The 26,384-nt window shown below is 42.8% G+C and overlaps 1 protein-coding gene across 4 annotated transcripts in view; it reads left to right on the forward strand.

Moving 5' to 3' along the window:
- Nucleotides 1-25,700, forward strand: part of MKLN1 (muskelin 1) — a 199,536-nt gene extending 173,836 nt beyond the window's left edge. For all 4 annotated transcript variants that reach the window (XM_077837053.1, XM_077837063.1, XM_077837072.1 and 1 more), the window contains 2 exons: nucleotides 9,479-9,533; nucleotides 12,104-25,700. In XM_077837053.1, coding sequence (XP_077693179.1) covers nucleotides 9,479-9,533; nucleotides 12,104-12,225 — 177 coding nt within the window. In that variant the 3' untranslated portion in view covers nucleotides 12,226-25,700. The remainder of the gene's footprint in view (nucleotides 1-9,478; nucleotides 9,534-12,103) is intronic.
- Nucleotides 25,701-26,384: the final 684 nt, after the last annotated feature.

Here is a 26,384-nt window from a genome sequence, read left to right on the forward strand (position 1 = left end):
AAAGCAGCAAGCTGATTGGATTGTCCCTGATATAGTATAGTGTGATCAGGTTGTGAACCACATATTTCAGATGTTTGTAAGCCTTGCTATAAAAGATTGCACCAAGGTAAAATCCTACCCAAAAGGATCCTAGCTTAGGAGGAGTAATTTCATGTGTTTAAACTTCATTTCATATCTTTTCAACTGTTTTGAGTTGAGTGCCAAAGAAAACAGACAATTTGTTCTTGACAAACTTGCTCTGGCTTTGGTAACTAATTTTGTTTAATGTAGTATGAATGAGACACAGCATGGCACCTCCAGAATTTTAGCATTTGTTATGAATTTATCAGGTTAAGGGAATTATATTTTTTATTTTCTATTTTTTTAATTCTGGAATGTAGCTGAGAACCTCTTGTCGTCATTTAGCACATGAATGCTCATTACTCCGCCCACAGGCAATGTACATATCCTGGCTGTGCTGTCACTCACCAATACAATGGATTTGTAATGCAGTTCTGACTTGCGCAAATTAGTGGTGATCCCACTTGAAGTCACTTAAGAGCCCTCCAGGCAGTTGATCATTTTATCAGATAGAAATGGGTCTCTGTGTTACTGGACTGGAGACCTGACAGTTGTGGTATGCTTGTAGGTGAGGTGACTAGCAGGTCTCTAGGGCAAATAGAAAGCTATTGATTACTGCACCAGCGTGTGGTATGGCTTCCTGGCAGATAATGAGATGAAAGGCTTACCAGATACTGGAATTTGCTAATACTGATTACAAAAAAAAAAGTGTACATATATATTTTTCCTATTCCATATAAACAACACAGCTGTCCCCAAATTCATGTATCTGAAAAGGAGTGACTCAGACCTAAGGATGATAAAATTAGAAGCTGACTGTAAGCTCCCAGTCTGGTACTGCTGTGATGGGGAAAAAAAAAAGTGCTATTAATGCATGTAAACATTAGCAGGTCACCTGTTATCATCTGGACCCATGGAAAAGAAGACCTTGAGGAATTCCACCGTGATTTCAACAATTTCCATCCCACCGTCAACCTCAGTCTGGACCAGTCCACACAAGAGATCCACTTCCTGGACACTACGGTGCTAATAAGCAATGGTCACATAAACACCACCCTATACCGGAACCTACTGACCACCATACTTACCTACATGCCTCCAGGTTTCATCCAGACCACACCACACGATCCGTTGTCTACAGCCAAGCTCTACGATACAACCGCATTTGCTCCAACCCCTCAGACAGAGACAAACACCTACAAGATCTCTATCAAGCATTCTTACAACTCCAATACCCACCTGCTGAAGTGAAGAAACAGATTGACAGAGCCAGAAGAGTACCCAGAAGTCACCTACTACAGGACAGGCCCAACAAAGAAAATAACAGAACTCCACTAGCCGTCACCTTCAGCCCCCAACTAAAACCTCTCCAGCGCATCATCAAGGATCTACAACCTATCCTGAAGGACGACCCATCACTCTCACAGATCTTGGGAGACAGGCCAGTCCTTGCTTACAGACAGCCCCCCAAACTGAAGCAAATAATCACCAGCAACCACACACTACACAACAAAACCACTAACCCAGGAACCTATCCTTGCAACAAAGCCCATGGCCAACTGTGTCCACATATCTATTCAGGAGACACCATCATAGGGCCTAGTCACATCAGCCACACTAGAAGACTCGTTCACCTGCACGTTTACCAATGTGATATATGCCGTCATGTGCCAGCAATGCCCCTCTGCCATGTATGTTGGCCAAACCGGACAGTTTCTACGTAAAAAAATCAATGGACACAAATCAGACGTCAAGAATTATAGCATTCAAAAACCAGTCGGAGAACACTTCAATCTCTGGTCACTCCATTACAGACCTAAAAGTGGCAATTCTTCAACAACAAAAACTTCAAAAACAGGCTCCAAGGAAAGACTGCTGAATTGGTATTAATTTGCAAACTGGACGCCTTTACATTAGGCTTGAATAAAGACTGGGAGTGGATGGGTCATTACACAAAGAAACTATTTCCCCATGTTTATTTCCTCCCTACTGTTCCTCACACGTTTTTGTCAACTACTGGAGATGGCCCACCGTGATTATCCCTACAAAAGGTTTTTTTCTCTCCTGCTGGTAACAGCTCACCTCACCTGATGACTCTCATTACGGTGTGTATGGTAACACCCATTGTTTCATGTTCTCTGTGTTTATAAAATCCCCCTACTGTATTTTCCACTGCATGCATCCGATGAAGTGAGCTGTAGCTCACGAAAGCTTATGCTCAAATAAATTTGTTAGTCTCTGAGGTGCCACAAGTCCTCCTTGTCTGTTATGCTCCAGAGGCAGTAGATTCTTAAGCTTTAATGTGACTATACCTGGAATGTTACTGTTGTTCAGGAGGATATAAACAAACCTAGAGAAAACACAGAACACAAGTATCTAAGGAATGGAGAGTAAAATAATTCTGTAGGGCAAGATTGAGCGTGAAACTTCCCTAACATTGGAAAGTGAACTTGAGTGGGGACACATAATCACTCTATAAATAGATTCAAGGTAACTGTATAAATGAAGAGAATCAGTCACACTCAGAAGAAGTAGAAGGAGCAATGCATTGTAACTAAAGAAGGAAATGTTTTGTGCTAGGCTGTAGGTGGTGCTATGTATAGACAGGACTGAGTCAATCTGCTTATAATTATTTCCCTATACTTCCCATTATAAGACCATTTTTTCAAGTGTGAGTAACTTTGCCAAACTGTAACCATTTGAGCTGAAATTTTCCATGTGCCTCAGTCTGAATTTTTTGGGAAAACTCCAGCTAAAACAGGTCAGCCATTTCTGAGAACAAGGCTAGGGAAAAGTATGTTTTGCCCATGTTGGGGGGGAAAAAAAATAAATACCGGTGAACTTTTCTTTGAAGATCTCCAGCACTGCTATGCTTTGGAACAAGAACTTGAATTTGGCCTGGGTAAAAGGGAGGTGGTGATCTTTGTGTCAGGGATGTGCCTTTTGAAATCTCTACAAAAATCTGCCCAAATTTTGCTAAGTTATAGACCTTTTGAAAAATTGCAGTTCACATATCCTCAGTAGAAACATCTGAGATGGTAGCTGCTAAAATCTAAGTGTCCATCCACACTGAGCTTGCTTGAGCCTCTCATAGCTCCTAAATATGACTGGACTGCACATGTGCCATCCCTCCAGAGCAACTGAGCATGCGCCCTTCAGCCCGGAGCTGCAGGGGTAAAGCTGGTCTCCTCCAGCTTGGGAAGAGGTCCCTGTAAATATTTGCAAAGCCACTTTATTGTTCTCCTTCAGATCCCTCTTTAAACTCCCCTTTAGCCTGATGCCATCAAAAAATTTGACAGTGGTTAGGCTGTTGGTGGGCTAAGACCACAGTCTTTTATACTGACTAATATTGTCTCATTGTTTCCTTATATTCCTCTGTCTGTGTCTGTCTGTTTACTCTTGTCTTCTACTTAGATTGTAAGTTCTTTGGGACAGGCACTGTTTCTTTGTTCAGTTTGTGCAGTGCCTAGCACAAGAGGGTCCTGGTCCATGACTGGGGCTCCTAGGCCCTAAGATAATACAAGTAATAAATAAGTACCTTGCTGAATCAGGGCCAGAATCACTTTTTCATAAATTGCCATTTGCTGTGGCAATGAAACTCATCTTTAGCACTGCAAGCACACTAAGCTTAATGATTGATTTAGTTCTGTTTTATGTATGTTTATACCTCACCCTTCCTTTGGAATCTGCACATCTCCGTACCAGAGGGATGCAGGCGAACAGGAGGAAGGTCAACAGAAATGATAAAGGGCCTTAAGGGACTGATTAAATCTTTATGGAAACATTCATTACTCATAGAATCATAGAATATCAGGGTTGGAAGGGACCTCAGGAGGTCATCTAGTCCAACCTCCTGCTCAAAGCAGGACCAATCCCCAACTAAATCATCCCAGCCAGAGCTTTGTCAAGCCTGACCTTAACAACTTCTAAGGAAGGAGATTCCACCACCTCCCTAGGTAACGCATTCCAGTGTTTCACCACCCTCTAAGTGAAAAAGTTTTTCCTAATATCCAATCTAAACCTCCCCCACTGCAACTTGAGACCATTACTCCTTGTCCTGTCATCTGCTACCACTGAGAACAGTCTCGATCCGTCCTCTTTGGAACCCCCCTTTCAGGTAGTTGAAAGCAGCTATCAAATCCCCCCTCATTCTTCTCTTCCGCAGACTAAACAATCCCAGTTCCCTCAGCCTCTCCTTGTAAGTCATGTGTTCTAGCCCCCTAATCATTTTTGTTGCCCTCCGCTGGACATTTTCCAATTTTTCCACATCCTTCTTGTAGTGTGGGGCTCAAAACTGGACACCGTACTCCAGATGAGGCCTCACCAATGTCGAATAGAGGGGAACGATCACATCCCTTGATCTGCTGGCAATGCCCCTACCTATACATCCCCAAATTCCATTGGCCTTCTTGGCAACAAGGGCACACTGTTAACTCATAGCCAGCTTCTCGTCCACTGTAACCCTAGGTCCTTTTCTGCAGAACTGCTGCCGAGCCATTCGGTCCCTAGTCTGTAGCGGTGCATAGGATTCTTCCGTCCTAAGTGCAGGACTCTGCACTTGTCCTTGTTGAACCTCCTCAGATTTCTTTTGGCCCAATCCTCTAATTTGTCTAGGGCCCTCTGTATCCTATCCCTACCCTCCAGCGTATCTACCTCTCCTCCCAGTTTAGTGTCATCTGCAGACTTGCTGAGGGTGCAATCCACACCATCCTCCAGATCATTTATGAAGATATTGAACAAAGCCGGTCTGAGGACCGACCCTTAGGGCACTCCACTTGATACCGGCTGCCAGCTAGACATGGAGCCATTGATCACTACCCGTTGAACCTGACAATCTAGCCAGCTTTCTATCCACCTTATAGTCCATTCATCCAGCCCATACTACTTTAACTTGCTGACAAGAATACTGTGGGAGACCGTGTCAAAAGCTTTGCTAAAGTCAAGGAACAACACGTCCACTGCTTTCCCTTGATCCACAGAACCACTTATCTCATCATAGAATGCAGTTAGATTAGTCAGGCATGACTTTCCCTTGATGAATCCATGCTGACTGTTCCTGATCACTTTCCTCTCCTCTAAGTGCTTCAGAATTGATGCCTTGAGGACCTGCTCCATGATTTTTCCAAAGACTGAGGTGAAGCTGACTGGCCTGTAGTTCCCAGGATCATCCTCCTTCCCTTTTTTAAAGATGGGCACTACATTAGCCTTTTTCCAGCCATCTGGGACTTCCCCGGTTCGCCACGAGTTTTCAAAGATAATGGCCAATGGCTCTGCAATCACATCCGCCAACTCTAGCACTCTCGGATGCAGCGCATCCAGCCCCATGGACTTGTGCTTGTCCAGCTTTTCTAAATAGTCCCGAACCACTTCTTTCTCCACAGAGGGTTGGTCACCTCCTCCCCATGCTGTGCTGCCCAGTGCAGTAGTCTGGGAGCTGACCTTATTCGTGAAGACAGAGGCAAAAAAAGTATTGAGTACATTAGCTTTTTCCACATCCTCTGTCACTAGGTTGCCTCCCTCATTCAGTAAGGGGCCCACATTTTCCTTGACTTTCTTCTTGTTGCCAACATACCTGAAGAAACCATTCTTGTTGCAGCTAGCAAGAGATGTTAAGAGTAACTCCAGGTGTGATTTGGCCTTCCTGATTTCACTCCTGCATGCCCGAGCAATATTTTTATACTCTTCCCTGGTCATTTGTCCAATCTTGCACTTCTTGTAAGCTTCGTTTTTGTTTCAGATCAGCAAGGATTTCACTGTTAAGCCAAGCTGGTTGCCTGCCATATTTACTATTCTTTCTACACATCGGGATGGTTTGTCCCTGTAACCTCAATAAGGATTCTTCAAAATACAGCCAGCTCTCTTGGATTCCTTTCCCCCTCATGTTATTCTCCCAGGGGATCCTGCCCATCAGTTCCCTGAGGGAGTCAGTCTGCTTTTCTGAAGTCCAGGGTCCATATTCTGTTCCTCTCCTTTCTTCCCTGTGTCAGGATCCTGAACTCAAGCATCTCATGGTCACTGCCTCCCAGGTTCCCATCCACTTTTGCTTCCCCTACTAATTCTTCCAGGTTTGTGAGCAGCAGGTCAAGAAGAGCTCTGCCCCTAGTTGGTTCCTCCAGCACTTGTACCAGGAAATTGTTCCCTACACTTTCCAAAACCTTCCTGGATTGTCTGTGCACCGCTGTATTGCTCTCCCAGCAGATATCAGGGTGATTGAAGTCTCCCATGAGAACCAGGGCCTGCGATCTAGTAACTTCTGCGAGTTGCCAGAAGAAAGCCTCGTCCACCTCATCGCCCTGGTCTGGTGGTCTATAGTAGACTCCCACCACGACATCACCCTTGTTGCTCACGCTTCTAAACTTAATCCAGAGACTCTCAGGTTTTTCTGCAGTTTCATACTTGAGCTCTGAGCAGTCATGCTGCTCCCTTACATACAATGCAACTCCCTCACCTTTTCTGCCGTGCCTGTCCTTCCTGAACAGTTTATATCCATCCATGACAGTACTCCAGTCATGTGAGTTATCCCACCAAGTCTCTGTTATTCCAATCACATCATAATTCCTTGACTGTGCCAGGACTTCCAGTTCTCCCTGCTTGTTTCCCAGGCTTCTTGCATTTGTATATAGGCACTTGAGATAAGTCGCTGATCATCCCCCTTCCTCAGTATGAGGCAGGAGCCCTCCCCTCTCGCGCGCTCCTGCTCGTGCTTCCTCCCGGTATCCCCTTCCCCACTTACCTCATGGCTTTGGTCTCCTTCCCCCGTTGAATCTAGTTTAAAGCCCTCCTCGCTAGGTTAGCCAGCCTGCTTGCGAAGATGCTCTTCCCTCTCTTTGTTAGGTGGAGCCCGTCTCTGCCTAGCATTCCTCCTTCTTGGAACACCATCCCATGGTCAGAGAATCCAAAGCCTTCTCTCCGACACCACCTGCGTAGCCATTCGTTGACTTCCTCGATTCGACGGTCTCTACCCAGGCCTTTTCCTTCCATGGGGAAAATGGATGAAAAGACGACTTGCACCTCAAACTCCTTTATCCTTCTTCCCAGAGCCACGTAGTGATCCGCAGTGAGCTCAAGGTCATTCTTGGCAGTATCATTGATGCCCACGTGGAGAAGCAGGAAGGGGTAGCGATCCGAGGGCTTGATGAGTCTCTGCAGTCTTTCCGTCACATCCCTAGCTCCTGGCAAGCAGCAGACTTCTCGGTTTTCCCGGTCGGGGCGGCAGATAGATGACTCAGTCCCCCTGAGGAGAGAGTCCCTGACCACCACCACCCGCCTCCTTCTCTTGGAAGCGGTGGTCGTGGAACTCCCAACCCTAGGACAGTGCATCTCATGCCTTCCAATCGGCGGAGTCTCCTGTTCCCTTCCCTCAGATGTATCATCTAGTCCACTCTCCGCATTAGTACCTGTGAAGAGAACATGAAAACGGTTACTTACCTGTATCTGCATTGTTGGTACACGGACGCTCCCCTTTCTTCTTCTGGAGGTCACATGCTGCCAAATTTCTTCACCGTCGTCCTGTCCCCGCAGTGCAGCCTGCTCTGAATCTTCAGAACGTTGTGTCCGTAGAAGCATATCCTAATGTCTGTCCAGGAAATCTTCAGTTTCTCTTATGCAATGCAGGGTCGATACCTGTTGCTCCAGACCTTGAACCTTCTCTTCCAATGTGGAGACCAGCTTGCACTTTGTACAGACATAGTCACTTCTCTCCTGTGGAAGAAAGACTAACATGGCACATCCGGTGCAGGTCACAACAGCTGAACACTCCCCATCCATATTACCTTCCTTCTACGAGCTTCCTCAGGAGTTGTTTTAACCACTCAGAGCAGCCGGCAAGATGTAAGCCTCAGTGGGCTCTCCCCAGGTGAACTCCCAGGCAAACCCCCTCTGTTAGCCTCTCTGCTGTTCGCTGCTCAGCTGGTTCGCAGCTGATTGGCTTTTTATAACAGTCAGGCCCACTCAAGGCTCACCTGGAACATAGAACTCCCAATTCACACTTTTCAAACAACCAATCAAGCACACGGTCAAACTGTCCCCACAACAGACACTCAGATACTCACCAACACAGCCTCCTTAATGCAGTCCTTAGCGTACCTCCTCTCAGGCAGATCCCAGGCAAACTCCCTCTGTTAGCCTCTCTGCTGTTCGCTGCTCAGCTGGTTCGCAGCTGACTGGCTTTTGTTTGTATAGCTCTGCTAATTGGTGACCAGTGATATGGTAAAGGGGCATTGCTATTCAGAGCTGCCTCCCAATAGCTGAAGGGTGCAGACATGAAGGATGAATATTACTACGCTGAAGTTATTTATCGCCTTCTCACTCTTGAGCCTCATGCTCCCAGCCTGAGAATCTTTTAATGAAAAACGCAAAACTTATGGAACTGAATGGATGGGGGTTGGCACTGGGATACTGATGATCAGGCCCAGGTTAGTAGTGACCAGAAGTTATGAACCATTTAAAGGTTGCTTGGCCTATGAACAAAAGTTGGTGGTTGTAATTGAGTTCCTTCTGCCCATCACAAACATCTATCTCATTCAGTGCTAATTGGCACCCTTAATTGTCTGAGCTGGGCAACCAAGGATTGAATGGGCATGGAGACAGTGTCACACTCATAACTCATACCTGGAAGGGGCCATTCCAAGACAGAAATGGTCTGGAGAGGTAGTTCGGGAGGAGCTTCCATTACCTTTACGGGTGAGGGAGTGAGAGAACCTGGATTTGTGCAGGAAATGGCCCAACTTGATTATTATGCACATTGTGTAAAGAGTTGTCACTTTGGATGGGCTATCACCAGCAGGAGAGTGAATTTGTGTGGGGGGGTGGAGGGTGAGAAAACCTGGATTTGTGCTGGAAATGGCCTAACCTGATGACCACTTTAGATAAGCTATTACCAGCAGGACAGTGGGGTGGGAGGAGGTATTGTTTCATATTCTCTGTGTATATATAAAGTCTGCTGCAGTTTCCACGGTATGCATCCGATGAAGTGAGCTGTAGCTCACGAAAGCTCATGCTCAAATAAATTGGTTAGTCTCTAAGGTGCCACAAGTACTCCTTTTCTTTTTACCTTTACGATGTGTCTTCTTTGGATAAGTAGGACTTTGATCTCTAGGATTCTCTCTCTTGCCTTTCATGACATTCATGCTAAATTTTAAACACTGAATTCACTTAAAAACAAAGGGAAAAGGAGGGATGGACACAGGTAAAATCTATACTGTTATAGTTTTAAAAAAAAAAAAGCCGTCACAAAATCCTGTATGACTCTACCTGCCTCTGTTACAACCACCACTGTACCATACATCTGAATGAACATCGTGCTAGGTAAACACAGCACAGGCCACCTTTAATGCAATTTGATGTTTTAAGAAGCTTTTGTTTGCCTTACGTGGACATCTGGATAATTTTGTTTGGTTCTTGGTTTTTTTTTCCACAGTTTCAGCTTCTTGCTTCAGCGCTGTTCAAGTCTGGTTCAGATTTCACCACTCTGGGTGAGTATATTATAATGAACCAGAGATGAATTATGCTAAGACCACAAAGCATAGCCAGGTGTATTGTGATAAGATTTCTGCTACTGCTGTTGAGGTGAAAGAAGTGTAGGCCACAAACGTGTTGGCACACTCAGACTGTAAAAGGGTTATTAAATGCCTTTATGCACCATTATAGCTGTGTTAGTCCCAGGATATTAGAGAGACAAGATGCGTGAAATAGTATCTCTTATTGGACCAACTTTTGTTTGTGAGAGAGACTAGCTTTCAGGCTTACCCAGAGCTCTTCTTCAGATAAGATATTACCTCGCCCACCTTTTCTCCCAGAAGTGTCTTTAAATATTTGAGAAGGAACATTTCTATTCACTAGTGTTTATTGCCCCAAGCCCATTTGTAAAACAGCAGTCATCAGTGGTCTCAAATTCACATCTCAGTGGATCATTTTGCAGCTCTTGTTACACCATATGCTGCGCCATTACCCAAATAAGCAGAAGCCTTGGTCAAAAGAAAGGAACTTGTGTTGCATCATTTTGGAATCCAGCAGCATGGTTACAGATTTCTGTTCGCTGTGAAAACACAGTGCAGTTCCTAGAGCAATTTAGTTGTTCTTTGCAAAACTGGCTCTTTATTATTCTTGACATTCTGTCCAAAGATGACAATGTTGTAAATTTACAAAAACAAGAAATCCCAAAACATAATTGGTTTCCCGTGATAGCCAATAACAAGATATTTTTCATAGTTATTTGAATGATAATTTTGGAGATCGACCTATGAGAAGGCCGGAGGCACTACTTGGCTTTCATTTTTCTAACTCCGTGCTGCCTATCAGTTCCTGGTTTCATACTATGTAAGCACTGATAATTTTGGTATTAGCCAAATTGGCAATTTGCAGCCCCAAGAACTAATAAGGTAGGGGGAAAAAAGAGACTACACAGTTTGTCCTAATGGATGAGGAGGTTGTGCTGATCTTGTTTAAGCATTATCAACAGATACTACATTTTCCTAAGATGAGTTTTAAATAAAAACTCCTTGACTCCAAAGGTTGAGAGTTTCTAATTTTTTTGTTCTAATGTAACAAGGCAAATTGGCCTCTATCACTGTGGTGCCAAGGAATTATCTACTGTAACATTCTCACTGTGTATGAGCCACAGAGTTAGATTTCCCATAAAGAGCACATATATGGTTTTAAAGAAACTGAATACTTAAATTATATTTTAGTAGATTATTTTCGCCTTTGATTTTGCCCTGTTCATGTAAAATATTTCAGCTGTAAAAAAAAAAAAAAAAAATTATAACTTTAGAAAGCATGTAAACTGTTTTTATTTCTTAATTGGGTAACATGGTATTCCAATATTTTGCAGTACATGATCAAAGTAATACCCAAAGGTATTTCTCTTGTATTAGTCCTGTTAAGATTAATATCTCCATTGTAACAATGTGGATATGTTGCATCTTTCTTTGTGTGTCCTGTATCTTTTTAAAGGAAAATTCCGCTTGTTTCAGTCAATATGACAAGTCTGAATTTATGTAGTAAGAATTAATTGATTGAAAAGTGATCCCTTTGGGATACCAGTGGTGTATAGAAATTAGAGAGGGAGTTCCAGTACCTATAAATAGGGCCCTACCAAATTCATGGTCCATTTTAGTCAATTTCACGGTCATGGGATTTTAAAAATGGTAAATTTCATTATTTCAGCTCTTTCAATCTGAAATTTCAGTGTTATAATTACAGGGATCCTGACCAAAAAGGAGTTGTGGAGGGTTGCAAGGTGATTGTGTGTGGGGGGGGGAAGGAGGGGTTGCAATACTGCTACCCTTACTTCTCTGGTGTTGATGGCAGCGCTGCCTGCAGAGCTGGGCGGCTGGAGAGTGGCAGCTGGAGGCCGGGAGCCCAGCCCTGAAGGCAGAGCCGCTGCCAGCAGCGGCGCAGAATTAAGGATGGCCGGGGATGGTGTTGCCACCCTTATTTCTGTGCTGCTGTCTGCAGAGCTGTGCCCTCAGTCAGCAGCCACCACTCTAGCCACCCAGCTCTGAAGGCAGCACAGAAGTAAGGGTGGCAACATAGCAACCCCCCTAAAATAACCTTGTGACCCCACCGTAACTCTCATTTGGGTCAGGAACCCCAATATGAGAGATGCTGGTCTCCCCCATGAAATCTCTACAGTATAGAGTAAAAGCGCACGAAAGACCAGATTTCACGGTCCGTGACGTGTTTTTCATGGCCGCGAATTTGGTAGGGCCCTACATATAAATCCATTGCCCTTGAGCGATGTTGGCTTGCATGTGGGGCAGACCAACTCCAGGCTGATTTAGAGTATGTATAATGGATAGACTGGTGGCAGTGGATAGCAGGGCTGAATAAACAGCCTGGACTGTTAATGCTGATGTGACGCAACGTTGGGAAAGACTTTTGGTCACAGCCAGTGCAGTGATGTGCATTTCAGAAAAGGGGATGAAGAGAGAATTGCAGATATTCCGCATTCCTTTCAAATGTATACATTTAGCATATTTCATTGCTTAATTTATTTCATGTTTTAAATTTGACTTTTTTCCTGTCTTTCTCACTCCCCCAGGATTTTCGGATGTTGATCATACCTATGCGCAAAGAACTCAGCTCTTTGATACATTAGTAAATTTCTTTCCTGACAACATGACTCCTCCTAAAGGCAACTTGGTAGACCTCATCACACTGTGACAGAAAAATCACTGGACATGTGAAAGGAGAAAAAAGCATCCATTTTCAGTATTTTAATTTTTTACTGCATTGATTGACTGCTGTGTGCAGTAATATAGTGACCCCTGGGTCTTTGAAAGGGGCTTTATACTTGTATAATGAATACCTGAGGTTTTTCCCCTTGTTGAATTAGGCTAATAAAATGTAACTGACATGTATATATTTTCTGATTTTGACTTAAGAGATAGCAAATACAAGAAGAAATCAATCATGCAGTCATTTTTGCTTTTAGGGGAAATGCTAAGATATTTCAGGCTCCTGGAAACTGAAGATGGTTTTACTTTGGTTTTTTTTTTTATTTTTAAAATGCCCCTTGCTTTATTGTAACTAATCATGACATTTGCTTTGCCCTACTGGCTTTATTCACAGCAGTTGTGTAACTTGGCAGCAGGACACTGCTGTTCGTTAAGGTAATGTGTCTTCACTGATTTGAGTCCTGTAATTGTAATGTACAGTGTGAAGGAGGATGTCTCTCAAATTTTCCACCCTCTTAGACTGAGAAACTGACTAACACTAGCGTGTAATTGGATTTGCTATAGAGTGTGAACATAAATATTTAGCTGGTGCTACTGTAAATGCCTGGCTTCCATTCTCTGAAGCCTTAAAGTTGGCAGTCAAGTTTGAACCTCAGAGAAACCTTTGAAAATAGCGTGCAGGAGGTGCTGGTACAAGCATTTCTTCAGGGATGGTTTTAAGTCTGTGCCTCTTCTGTGCTGCTTTCATGACACACTTTGCAAGTCCTTGTAAAGTTCTACAGAATTGGATCTTCCACATCCCCCATGCACACGCTGCACCTCTAAAGCACTTCAGTCTGGATGCAGTTTTCCAAAGCAGAATGTCTGCATTTACGTACATGTTGGCTCTGTGCATATATTTGTGTGAATGTGAAATTTAATGAGGATTGTTCTCAACAGCTTGTTTTTTGTCTTTGTCCTATGTAGCACAGCTCGTTTAAGTGCATCTTCGAATTATTCCATGCACAAAGGCCTCTCCCTTCATTTAAAGGATGGATCTATTAAAATAAGTTGAATGCATACGTCCAGAAAGAGGACTTTATTTTCTCCCTTGCAGAAAACATTCTTTGTATGTAGGCCTAAGGGCTTGGAGCTGCACTGTGTCCGTAAAGTATAATGAAGGACACATGCGCCTAGTGTTAGCATATACTTAAATTCTGCAGTGCCAGAAAGCATGCAGTTCAAACTGGTTGATAAGTTATATAAAGACTGTAGAGATTCATGTCTAGAGGGCCAGCAGCCCATAGGACATGAATCCTGAATTTCCTGTGTCTGAGTAACTTCCACTGAATTTACTGGAAATATTGTGTGTGCAGGGATGATGGATTAGACGTTTTTAAATGAAAAGAAATGACAGTCAAGAATATTTTTTCATAGTTCTAGTATCCTTGTGCTTTCATTCAGTTAGTCCCCTTCTTCTTCACATTTTATTTCCAGTATCAGTACATTGGAAATCATGAAGAAAAAATGTGTAATATTTATCTTATTAAACTATTAAACACCCAGAAATTAACAGTACATTAGAGGCTGGATTTACTTTAAAAACTAAATGATTAGATTTTACCTTTTTTTTTCTCGAAAGGATTATAGATGTTGCTTTTTTTAAGTTACCGCTAACTGACTGTTTGGCAAGTAAGTTAATGTAGTTAACAGATAGCAAATCAAAAAATCAATGGAATACAGTTTAGCAAATACAATCTGGTTAAATGTTCCAAAGGAAAAATGTCCAAAAAGAGAAAAAATTTCTCAAGTGACATGAAAAAGTGCCATGCCACAGGTTTTTTTTACTGCATGTTGTAACCTTCTGGTTCTTTGCTAGATAATGGCTTTGTTAATCTTGTTGCTTCCAATAGCACTGTGCCATAGCACTGATGTTCTGTAGCTAAACTAAATTTTTCAGTCCAAGTACTGAGGTTTACAATGCTGTGTGCCGTTTATCTTGGGAGTATGATTATGCCTTCTGTTCACAGAAACAAACTTGCTCACAACCTCAAGCGGGTGATTCTTGTTTTTTGGGCTGGGTTGGTTTGTTTTTCCCAAAAAAACTTTCTAAGCAGTTTACCCAAGCATTTACTTTTCTAATTTTCATTTTTCTAGCTGGTGGGTTTTTTGGTTCAGTTTTATTTAAACAAAAATAAAGTTAAAAGGTAACAAAAAAAAAACCAAAGTGAAACAATTACATTAAATAGCAACCCAAGAGTAGGTTTAGTGGAGGATCTAATAAAAACACCAAACGTATTCAGGGTAGTAACCTCATTGAGAAGCATATCTTGCAAATCAAGCTGTGATTAAGTGACAACATATTCACTTTACTGAAGTAAAGCATGATCTGATGAGAGATTTGCAAACATAATTGACTAGGGTGTGTGTGTGTTGTGATTTCGCTGAAAACTACGAGGACTAAAATTCTCAGTTTTCATAGAATCCTAGAATATCAGGGTTGGAAGGGACCTCAGGAGGTCATCTAGTCCAACCCCCTGTTCAAAGCAGGACCAATCCCCAATTAAATCATCCCAGTCAGGGCTTTGTCAAGCCTGACCTTAAAAACTTCTAAGGAAGGAGATTCTACCACCTCCCTAGGTAATGCATTCCAGTGTTTCACCACCCTCTTAGTGAAGAAGTTTTTCCTAATATCCAACCTAAACCTCCCCCACTGCAACTTGAGACCATTATTCCTTGTCCTGTCCTCTTCTACCACTGAGAATGGTCTAGAACCATCCTCTCTGGAACCACCTCTCAGGTAGTTGAAAGCAGCTATCAAATCCCCTCTCATTCTTCTCTTCTGCAGACTAAACAATCCCAGTTCCCTCAGCCTCTCCTCATAAGTCCATGTGTTCCAGACCCCTAATCATTTTTGTTGCCCTTCGCTGGACTCTCTCCAATTTATCCACATCCTTCTTGTAGTGCGGGGCCCAAAACTGGACACAGTACTCCAGAAGAGGCCTCACCAATGTCTAATAGAGGGGAACGATCACATCCCTCGATCTGCTCGCTATGCCCCTACTTAGTTTTAAAGTTCTCTGTTATATATAGACAGACACACAACGGCAAATGTTCAGTCATGGGCTTAAGCCTGCTCTGTGCTAGGGGAGGTTGTGGATGCCTGCAAGTGCAGAAAGTTAAATTTGCTAGCTTAGTACTTCCTACACAGTGACTGACCATCCTGTCTCTTACCCGAGCTAATGGGAGTACTTGAGTATCAAATATTGACACACCTTTGCTGTGTACACAGACAAGGTTTACCAATCCCCCCCACACACACACTGCCCCCCCATACACACACCACTCAGTGTGCACTTTATTGCTTCTAGCTGGTTAACCAGCTGCCATTTCCACAGCTCCCGTCCTTTTTAAGAACTGCTTTATGTACAACCTGACACAGCAAATGTATTGGCTGCTGTATATTTGTGGAGCAATAGAGGCACCCTGTGGCAAGACAGGTTTATCCAAAATGAGTATTTCCTATGGATTTATTAAAGGGTATCCACTACTTCCGTGCCCTTTTCATGGTTAGTAATCATAATTCAATGATTGGTGCTTTGTCATAATATACACTGCATCTCTTGTATAGCTGATAAAAATAGATAGTATAAAAAAACTTACTGCTCAGTTTCCTGAGAATGTACAGAAATTCCTGTAATAGCCTGTTAAAGTATAATTGTGATATTAGATTTTGAGGTTGTATTATGCGTGGGCTTAAGTTGTGAGTGTCATTCCAGGAACTTATTAGCTCAAAGCATTATGGAAATACAAAAGTCCAAACAGAAGAGATCCACCTTCTTGTTTGGAAGGGTCATTTTAGAAGACATTTCGTGACGTAGGCACTCACTGGATAACAGCATAAGTGTGAACACATGCTTTACTTGGTACCATCTCGGTACTTGATCCTGCTGATTACAAAGTGCCTCAAAACACTTTAACAGAGAGCCTGCTTCCTGGCGTGGAGCACATGAAAGAACATGTAGTGTACATGATTTCTACTTCGTAAATTTACTACCACATGTTATCCACATTGCAACTCTAGGCCACTTCATTACATGGAAACGTAAATTGGGCATTCTAAAATAAACCTTGTCCCATTTGCTTAAGTGAACACTTTTTTCCCTACCAACTGAAGTCTGTAAAACAAAGACTATTTTAACACATAGCTGGTTTATTTGTAACGATTTATAAGGTAAAAAACTTTGCACCAACAATTTGAAGAATCAGAAGCGATAATTTAAATGTCTGCTATTCTCAGTGCTTTCTAACTAGTGGAGACTGAGACAAACTGAGCCAATGACTACTGATATTGATCTTCAGGATGTTTGTCCTTGGGATGGTGCTCAGTAGGTAAGTGTTTGTTCGCACAAAGGTTGTTTTATGTTAATGTTCCTGAGAAGCTGTGTATAAATCTTCCTCAGAAAACACGGCCTTTTACCTACTGCAAATGGCCAAAACTGAATCCAATGTTGAATGTATAGTCTTAGACATGGGTCATGAACTTGGGGCAGTGGAAACAATCACTGTATCACCCCAATTGCCAATGGGTCAGAAGGCAGAAATCCATAGATGTCCATGTGTTTTAGGTAAACCTGTATCTTTTGGATTCTTTCAGAAATGGTATCTTCAGGTTAAAGCACCATTGTAATATGTTTAAACATATTTTGCATGAGGATATAAATGCAAGGGACAAAAGGAAGCTTTTTTTGCTTAGTTTTTTTAAGAAATCAAATTGACCAACATTCCATTTGACTCTTATCTGTTGTGAAAGGTCTCAATGGCAGCATTCCTACAGTGGTGGGACATTAATGTTGTCTACACCTGTCTGCAGGGTGGTAATTATTTAAACTAGTTACATTTCTTATCCATCCTGACTCTTGCTGAGAGAGTTTCAATGTATAGTTGGTCATAATTCAAACTCTTTTTTTCTTGCTGATCATAGTGAAGGGTGGTCATTCCTTGAAATCAGAAGATATGCTTATTCTGCCCTCTGCTCCCATGCACAGTACCCCATATATGTAGTATTAGATGGGAACAGTAGAAATGTAAATAAATACTGATCTGTTAGGTTGCCTATGATTTTGTGTGTATATGTAAATTGCAGGTTAATTTATGAGTAAGGCCACAGGTACTGTGCATGGAGTTGTTTTCAAAACCATGTTGAAGCATTTATTTTGAAAAAACAGTGCATGCAGACACAGTTGCAAAGGGTTTGCAAATAGATCTTCTAGGTAGATCTGCCTTGATAATGTACTTCAGAAAAACCTCTGCACTGATTTCTTTCTCTGAGAATAGTTTTGACTGTGACACGGAGCTGGCATCCAATTTAGGCATTCTTTTCCCTGACCATGGAGTTGCTTGAGGAAACCATCTTTCTTGCCAGAGACATCAGTCATATGAAAACTGGTGAACAGAGTATAATTCATCTTTAAGTTCGCATAGCTCTGTTCCTAAGAATGAAGTGCAGTAAAGAATCCATTATCTCTGGATGGGAGATATTGTCACATCTCTTACGGTCGTTGCTTTTCCTTTCTTCTTCCCAGAAGCTAAAAAGATCTGTAATCCCGTGTGTGGAAATGTACTTTATAAAATCAGTTGCTGGAGGAAACAGATTTGGTATATTGAGTTTTTTTTTCACCTGTTTCTTCTAGGAACAAAAACCAGGAAGTCTTACATTGCTCATGAATTAATCCCATATCCAGTGTAGTAGGTTGCATGTCTGACATTACATTTTTTCCTTCAGTAGTTATTTCTCTCGAGATGGGAAGTATAAAAAAGTCATAAATTTGCTATAGCCCACTATCAGCTGAGTTAGAGTACCACACAGATGATAAAGCATTACAAAACAAGCACCAGTGTTAACTCCACTCAGAGGTGATTAGACAAAGGCTATGTACACAGTACAGCTTAAGTTAGTATAAGTTATGTCGCTCGAGGGTGTGAATAAGCCACCTCCCTGCGTGACGTAAGTTACATCAACCTAAGTGCTGGTGTGGACAGCATCATATCAGTGGATGATCTTCTACCACCACTGGCAGGGCCTGGAGTAATTAAATTGACGAGAGAACTCTCTCCCATCAGCAAAATTGTCATGAAATTACCTAGCACAGGCATGTAGTATATCTGCCCCAGGTCTTATCTTGATGACTGGGCAAGTAGAATTTTGCCGTGTTAAGAAATGATTTATCTCTTAGTGAGTTGGGAGTAGGTGTTGGTGAAGGAATTTAGAGCAGGTGACTTGGTGTAAGGGAATAAACTGCTTATGTAACCTGGGCAGATTACAGTAATTTAAAGGGAAACAAGTCAAAAAGTTTCTACATAAAAAATACCTGTTGTGTAATGAGGAATGTACAATCCCTAATATTAATACACTTCTGATGGAGTTATAGTGCAAAGGTTTTTTAGTTGAATGCCTCCCCACTACCCGAGCAATGTGGGAAACAAATACCCATTGCTTTGGTGCAGGAGCACCAGAAAGTGAATCTAATTGATATGTGGAAAGTGCATACTCCATGGCCACGTCCAATTTTATTGTTGAGGGTAGCTGAGTGTAGTGGGAGAAGTTAAGTCAGCATAAATGGGAAAGAGTAAAACAGGTAGTTAAACTTACTGTACTATTCTGAGGTAGATTTAGTAACATAAGGGATTTAAAATAAAAATATTTCATTAGCGACCCTTTATTTACAGTTTGAAACCAAATCCCAGCTACTGTATTGTTGCCTTGTTCTTCGCCACAAAAAAAGCCAGCTCTGTGGCCTCGGGGAAGCGCTGTGTGCTGCCACAAGGGATACACTGTCAAAGAGATGGAGTTTTTTCCTATATGGTGTTGGGACATGGGGACTCCTGACACTGCTTTACAGCAAATTCCTCCCATCAGTTTGAGGCCTGGTTCTCTCCAAAGATGACAGCTATTCTTGACGGAGGAGAAGCAGAGGCAAGATGTGGGTGTGGGGGGAGATTGAGACATGATGAAGTGGGGTTGAATTAAGCAAAGACGACTGCTCTTTCAAGGGCATGGGGTTTAAAATAGCGGCTAAGAGAGCCCTGGAAGATATAATTGCATCTGGACTTCAAAAGAAGTTATAAAAATCTTTCAAGAGGTTGCTAAGGAATCTTGATAACTATGGCATGGAAGGAGGGGAAGCTGTTACAGACCAAACGCTGGTTTAGTAGTAGAGAGAAAAGACAGGAATAAGCAACTAAGGGCTTGTCTACGCTACTGCTCAAGTCGATGTAAGTTCTGGGGCTCAGGGGTGTGAAAAAGTCACCTCCCTGAGCAATGTAAGTTGCATTGATTTAGAGTGATATCCACACAGCACTGTGTTGGTGGGAGATGCTCTCCTGCCGATCTAGCTTCCGCCTCTCATTGCGGGACAGTTATGCTGATGGGAGAGCGCTCTCCTGTTGGCATAGTGCTTCTTCACCAGACACACTACAGCGATGTAGCTGCACCGACGGAGCGTAGACTAGCCCTAACTTTTGGCTTGGGACGATGCTAATGTGCATGTAGAGTAGTTGCAACTAACTCGGAAAGTACCCGGCAGCTTAACAGAAAGTTCTGCTTGAGTCAGAGCCAAAGAGTGAAGATGATGGGTTGCATTACAAAGGGGATAGAGAATAAGAGGAAAATACAGTATTGAAGCCATAACGTAACTTAGTAAAGTGCCCTCCTTGAAATCCTGAGTCTTGGTAATTTTTACTAAATAAGCACTTTTTTAACTGCGTAGTTGGCCAAGTGCATTATCAGTGGCTAACACTTTCCTCTGAAAACCACTGGGCGTGGTTCGTTTATTTGTGAATGTGATTTTAGAAGATACTGTGTGCAGCTTTATACGTCTGCAGCATAAGGACATCAGCTTTAAGGTATTTAATTATTGCTCTTACTTGGCTAGTGCCATTAATTGAATTGGAAAATGAGGATTCTGTATATACACTAAAACAGCAGTTCTCAAACTGTGGATCACAACCCCCTTTGAATAGGGTCACCAGGGCTTGCTGAAGCCCGAGCCCCACTACCCAGGGCCTAAGCCAAAGCCTGAGGGCGTCAGGACTCAGGTTGCAGGCCCCCTGCCTGGGGCTGAAGCCCTTGAGCTTCAGCTTGGCCCCCCGTCCTGGAGTGGTGAGACTTGGGCTTTGGCTCCCCCCAACCAGGAGGCAGGGTTCGGGTGGGCTCAGGCTTCGGTCCCCATCCTGGGGTCATGAAGTAACTTTTGTTTTCAGAAGGGGGTTGCGGTGCAATGAAGTTGGAGAACCCCTGCACTACAAATTCCTGGAGAAATAGGATTGTTTGTTTGGTAATCGGTGTTGCCAGGTGTAGGCTCTGTTTTGCTCATGTAATACTAATGACACTTGAGGAATCAGTCATTCACTTCCAGGTTTCTGGCCTTTTAAAAAGATGTCTTGCTTTGATGGGTAACCATTTTGCCACTTCAGTGAATTTAAGTGTTCGGGAAACAGGGTTTCTTTTTTCTCCTTTCCAATATCGTCTGTGCCATCTAACCATACTGATGGATGTCAGTTTGCTAAACTTTGAAAATAAGTGGTGACACATTGACACTGGTCTGAAACAACCAGGGATAATACCTTGCCCTACTCTTTCAGCAACTTCTCCAGTATGTTAACCTATGTGTTTTTAGTGGTGCCATTCTTTGATTTCTTTGAAAGGGAGAGGTTAAAATGTTAGTCATCCTCCGAGAGAAGGCAAAACTGCCTTTCCATCCATTCTTTAGTCCCTGGAGAATTAGACCCGTTGACAAAACTATTTTTCATGTGTGGTGAACTAGAGAGAGGCCTCATGCCCAAGAGGAGGGGAGGGGAAGCACATGACTTGTTTGTTTTGGCTATAGTTCTGACAGTGGTGTAGCTTATGCCACAGCTGTGAATATTGGTGTATTAGCTTGATGTAAATGTGTGGTAACACAGTATTACAGTGAGGAGCTCTTTAATATTTATTAACATGGGCACAGTGTGTGTTTAATCACTGTACTGTCATGAAAGGGTTGTGCTAAAAACATTAGGTTGCGGTAATTGGAATTTTTATGCAAGATTTTTGCTCTCTGGAAACCACCTATGTTCTGATGATCCAAAAAAAAAAAATAATAATTTGGGGAAACTGTTAAAATGGCATAAGAACACTGTGGCTCAGGAGTTTGGCCACAGAATCTTTCACCTCTAGGACACTTATTGAAATCCAGCAGAGAATGGTTATGGTACCATCTGATGAAGTCCTCACTACCGTCTCAAGTGACCCCAATACAAATTACTCCAGTTAGTTCAGATGGTCTGTGTTGGCATTCTCAGCAGAGGAGCAAAGGATTGAATGGAGATGAAGCCTGGCTTACCCAAGTATGCCTGGGGTTACACCCCTAGGCCTCCAGAACAGGGCTATGTCCTACCAATAGTGAGTAGTGTGCAGGGACCTTGTATTACTGTTGTCTATGTTGTGCCTGAGGTTAACTTGAGGATTTAAATGTCCAGGATTGCCAGTACAGCACCTTTCACAAACACTGTCATTAAAAAATAAATGTAAACATTAGCATTGATGCGACCTTGTTTAGTTTTAAGTCCATTTTACTTTTGAGTCCTAAACTGTTAATCTGGGCCAGTTTCTATGTGCAGGTGAACTCCAAGCTCTTTTTACCTGCAGTGACCCGAGTTTGGGGTTCTGTTTCTGAAGTTAACCCCAGTGAGCACCTTCCTTCTAGGTGCTGGCATGCCATCACCTATTGCATCAGAAGAAGAGAACTTTCAACTCAGGCTTTGGCATGTCAGTGAGAGGGAGAGCAAGATGGGGGAACAGCCCTGCATCTGTTTCCTTGTAACAAGCCTGCTGAGATTCCATTGGTTGGTTTGGAGTTTTAACTATTTGAGGGCTGCTTGAATTTCATTAGCAGCATTCAACATCAGTGTGGCATCGTAATTCATTAACTAGGTGAACGCAGGTCAGGATAAACTGCTTTACTATTGACCTTTTAAAGTCACATATGTGGAAAATGAAAATGTTCGTGGCTAGTTTTTTTGCACATTCCAATGGACAGCAGTTGATCATCCAGGCCTTCTTCCCAGTTCCTTACTCTATAGCATGTTCTTCTCCATTGTTGCTATTCATTCCTCGCCAAGGTCCAGTGCACGTCTGATTTCCTGATGCTGATTTACTGAAGGGGACTCTTCTTGAATGGAGGCTGTGGTGGATCATGTTCATTCCGTTCCTTTCATCAGGGCATCATTGTGACCATTTCTGTCCAGAGCGCCTCAACATCACTCCTAAAATAAGGAGTTGCTACAGATTGTGCCAGCCCTGAGCCACACTCTCCTCGAGGCCTGCTGGCCCAAGAACAAAGGACACGAAATCATGCACACTGATCCCCCCAGCAATAGTGTTATGTTCTGCCACTTATACTGCTGTACAGGAGACAGCTGGCTACTCGCATCCCTCCAAACAACCAACATTCTGGTCAGGACCTAGAGGCCCCAGACTGTAATAAACCCGCATTCCTAGGGTGGCATATGATTTTATATTGCATTAGCAGTGTGCTGGCCTCTTTGCAGAAGTATGAGGACAGAGATCTTGTGTTGAAGTTAACAAGTTAAATAATGGATTGAAGATTATGCTTGTGTCCTGAAGATATTAATAGTCAAAACAGTTAATTATCAACTTCCAGGGTTTATTCTAAATTGCAGACTCCTCTGCCCTCCTTCCCTGTTGCAAATAGGAAGAGAAATAGAGTAAGGACAGGAGGGAGGGTAGGCCTCATAAACTGCTTTATTAACTGGGCTGTTCCATATGCAAAAAATTTTGAAACCTCTCCCCTCCCTTTTCACCTCCAATCTAAAATTTGCACCATTAGGAATGAATGTGTCCTCCCACTATCCAGATTCCTTATAGATTACCCACCTGGCCCCTTTTAAAAATGAAATTAGTGCAAGAGCAGCATCTTCCAAATGCCAGGGCTGCACTTCAGGCAGGCTTTGCTGCCTCTCTTCTCCACACGAGAGCATTAAATTGATGTATAATGTTAGACCATGCTTTTTCGCTCGCTGTGCCCAGCTGCAAAGAGAAGCAAATCTGTTTAGAACCTGTTAGGACATGTCAGATGCAATACAGAATAATCAACAAACCAACCAGAAGCGGCCATCTTGAAAGATGAAAAGTAGGACCTAGAAAATACATCTGACAACTGGAAGCAAGGGAGATCCAACTGGAAGATGTTCTAAGGTTCCTTCTACTTAAAGCTTAACAAAAAAAAAGTGGGCTAACTTAGGTGAACTACTTTTAACTGAAAACAGAAGAAGAGGTCTGTACTGAAATCTCAGCTCCCACGGACACACCTACACTGTTCCAAGCTTTGTAGACACTAAATGGCACGTTTCTCAATGTTGATTTAAAAATTCATTTTGTATAATTACCTAATACATCGCTATCCAAGGTATTGAACGAATTGATACACACTTCCTTCAAACACAGAACTGCTGCAGGGTGCTACAGCTGCCTTTTCACAGAGTCTCTTGTCTTGATCTTCGAAATCTTTGGGAAACGACTTAGTTCTGTTCTGAGAGAAAAGTGATTTTTAAAAAGTGTCCGTCTTCAGTTCTGATAAACTTTGCTCAATTTACAAGTGCATAAAATGACTAACTGAAGAGATTCTGGGATCCAAACACCAGCCATTCTTTCTGCCTCCAATACCTATTTCTGCTGTCGGCTTTGCTGCTGCATGAGACAGGAGAGTAGCCAGCTTGCTCTCCTGTAGCCGTGTTGATTCTGCTGCAGGGGTGAAGAGAATTCATTAATTTGCTTTGGTTAAACTCTACGTGTAAGACTTAGTGAAGCCTGGGGAGCAGCTTTGTTGAGTGAGAAGCTGGATTTTTTTAACCCTTTCCATCCTGTAGCTATGCTTGATTCTTTCAATTACCAGGATATTTTAAAAGGCAGAATAGCATTGAAAATGTAATGTCTTCATTTTTGTCCTCATCTGCTGCAGGTTAATGTCTTAAGGTTGCCCCCTTGAGGTGAGAGTGAGCACCTTGCTTACCTCCCATGTCATTCTCTGGGCAGCTACAACCCTGTGCTCTGGTTGTAGGGCTTAATCTTGCAAACTGTTCCTGCAGAGTTCATGGTGAAGCCGATACGAGTTCTGTGCATTGTTTGCAGAGTCTGACTTAAAATCAATGGCCTGATGGCTGGGTTTTCAGTCTACTAACTTGGACTCTCTAGTTCACTCTGGGATATTGCGAGATTTCATTCCAGCAACTTCTGCATATGATTATCAGATTGATTTTACACATGCAAACTTTTGAGGTGTGACCTGGCATCAGGTCTTTGTAAATGTTTTCCCTCTCACCTTAAAACACCTAGAGCAAGTTTTGTATCTCTAGGGTCACTGGCTGCTTGGACTAAGCTGTGACAGTCTCAGTGGATGTCATTAAAATCTCCACACCCAACAGTTGTGGGACAGATGCACCAAGCCCTATGTATATAGAGAGGCTATAGTTATTTACAGTACCTTGGACAGTGACTGCAGAGATTTTAATGCTGCCCACCGCAAACTTTTCCCCTTGTACCATTTGGGCAAACGGCCATTATCCTCCATCCCGCTATCTTGGGTTAGTAGCACCTGCTTAATTGATGATTTATAGTCATGATAATCTGGGAGGGGGATTGAATCTTACATTGCGTGGTTCCCATGAATGCTAACACGAGTTGTGCCTGCACAAAGAGAATATATGTTGACTGTTGTCATAGTCTTTGAAATAGAACCCCATTCCTTACCCTCCACCCACATTAAGCCCCCAAAAGCTGTCCCCCATATGGTGCTTTGAGAGCTGAACTTCCCCTAGACAAGAATTTGGCACATCTACATTTCTGTTTAATCTTGGACATGGTGCCTAGCTGCATTTCTAGGACAGTCCTAAGTACACTTGTGCCCATTTGAGTCCTGTTAGGTGGACATTCACTGATCATTTGCCTTACCTTCAACCCCTGCCGTAGGAGATCTGGACTGTGAGTTACAGGAGAACATTTGAATCAACGAGGGTCCTGCAGAAAGACAATCTGTGAGTTGCAGTGACATTTTCATGAGCAGGTCGAGGTCCGTACTGAATACTCATACAGAGCTCTTAGGACACACACCACAGTAATAATGAATGCTCCGAGATACTGACAGAATTGACTTTCTGGATCTGTCACCTCTTCCTGACCTATCACCTCAGCTACTGAGATTTTTTTTTTTTTTTGCGGCTTGGAATGTTAATTTCCCTTCTCTGGCCCTTGGCCATGTTATGATTCCTGGGTTGATAAATGTGTAAGCACTGTTCTGTGAATAAATGAATGGGTGAGCTGGTGAACAATGAAAAATGTAGAATTCTGCTGTATGTAATGTACATATGGAAAGAATGTATTTTCATTTTTTTCTTAATAAAATTATATATACCAACAGGATGTGATATTTTGGCTACTGTGTGTTCATTCCAAGACCATTTTCTCTTAGGAACTGAACGCACCTTTTGGAGGGGGCATATGGAAATTGTGAGTGTTTTGGTACATACTGAATGTGTATTACAGGTTTCCTCAAAAATAATTGGGGCAAGTCTGTCTAGCATTCTTATATGCCACAGAGAGAGCTGAAAGGGTATCCTGAGTACTGAAATCAGTGTTTAGCTGTGTCTGTGTGCCATGGATCTGGTGCTTAACAATCAATCACAGCTTTTGTATTTGTAAGTAATATACAGTCAGAGCATAAGTTGGGGGTGGGGGGAAGATGCATAAGTGGGATAAAATGCAAACAGTGACATGTTCAGGAGACACTCCTCCCACCCTTCATGGAACAGTCAGCCCATTCACTAGCATGTTTCTGGGTTTCAGACACTGTACAGGGATTGTGGTGAGGTGTCCACCCCACACAGGATTAGGAGGCGTTCATGGAGGCCAGATGGGCTAATTAACCTAGTAGATTAAACACAGAGGAAAGCCCTAATTAGAGGAACAGGCTCACCTGTGCAGGAACAGGTGGGTCCTGTCTAAAGCCAGGTAGCTGGCTACAGATGGGGGCTGTTGCTGAGAAGGGCTGCAGTTCCTCTTTGAGTGGAGGGAGTTGGAGGCTGGCAAATACAGAGTGGGGGAAGCCATAT

Source organism: Eretmochelys imbricata, chromosome 1, assembly GCF_965152235.1.
Source record: "Eretmochelys imbricata isolate rEreImb1 chromosome 1, rEreImb1.hap1, whole genome shotgun sequence".
Lineage (NCBI taxonomy): Eukaryota > Metazoa > Chordata > Testudines > Cheloniidae > Eretmochelys > Eretmochelys imbricata.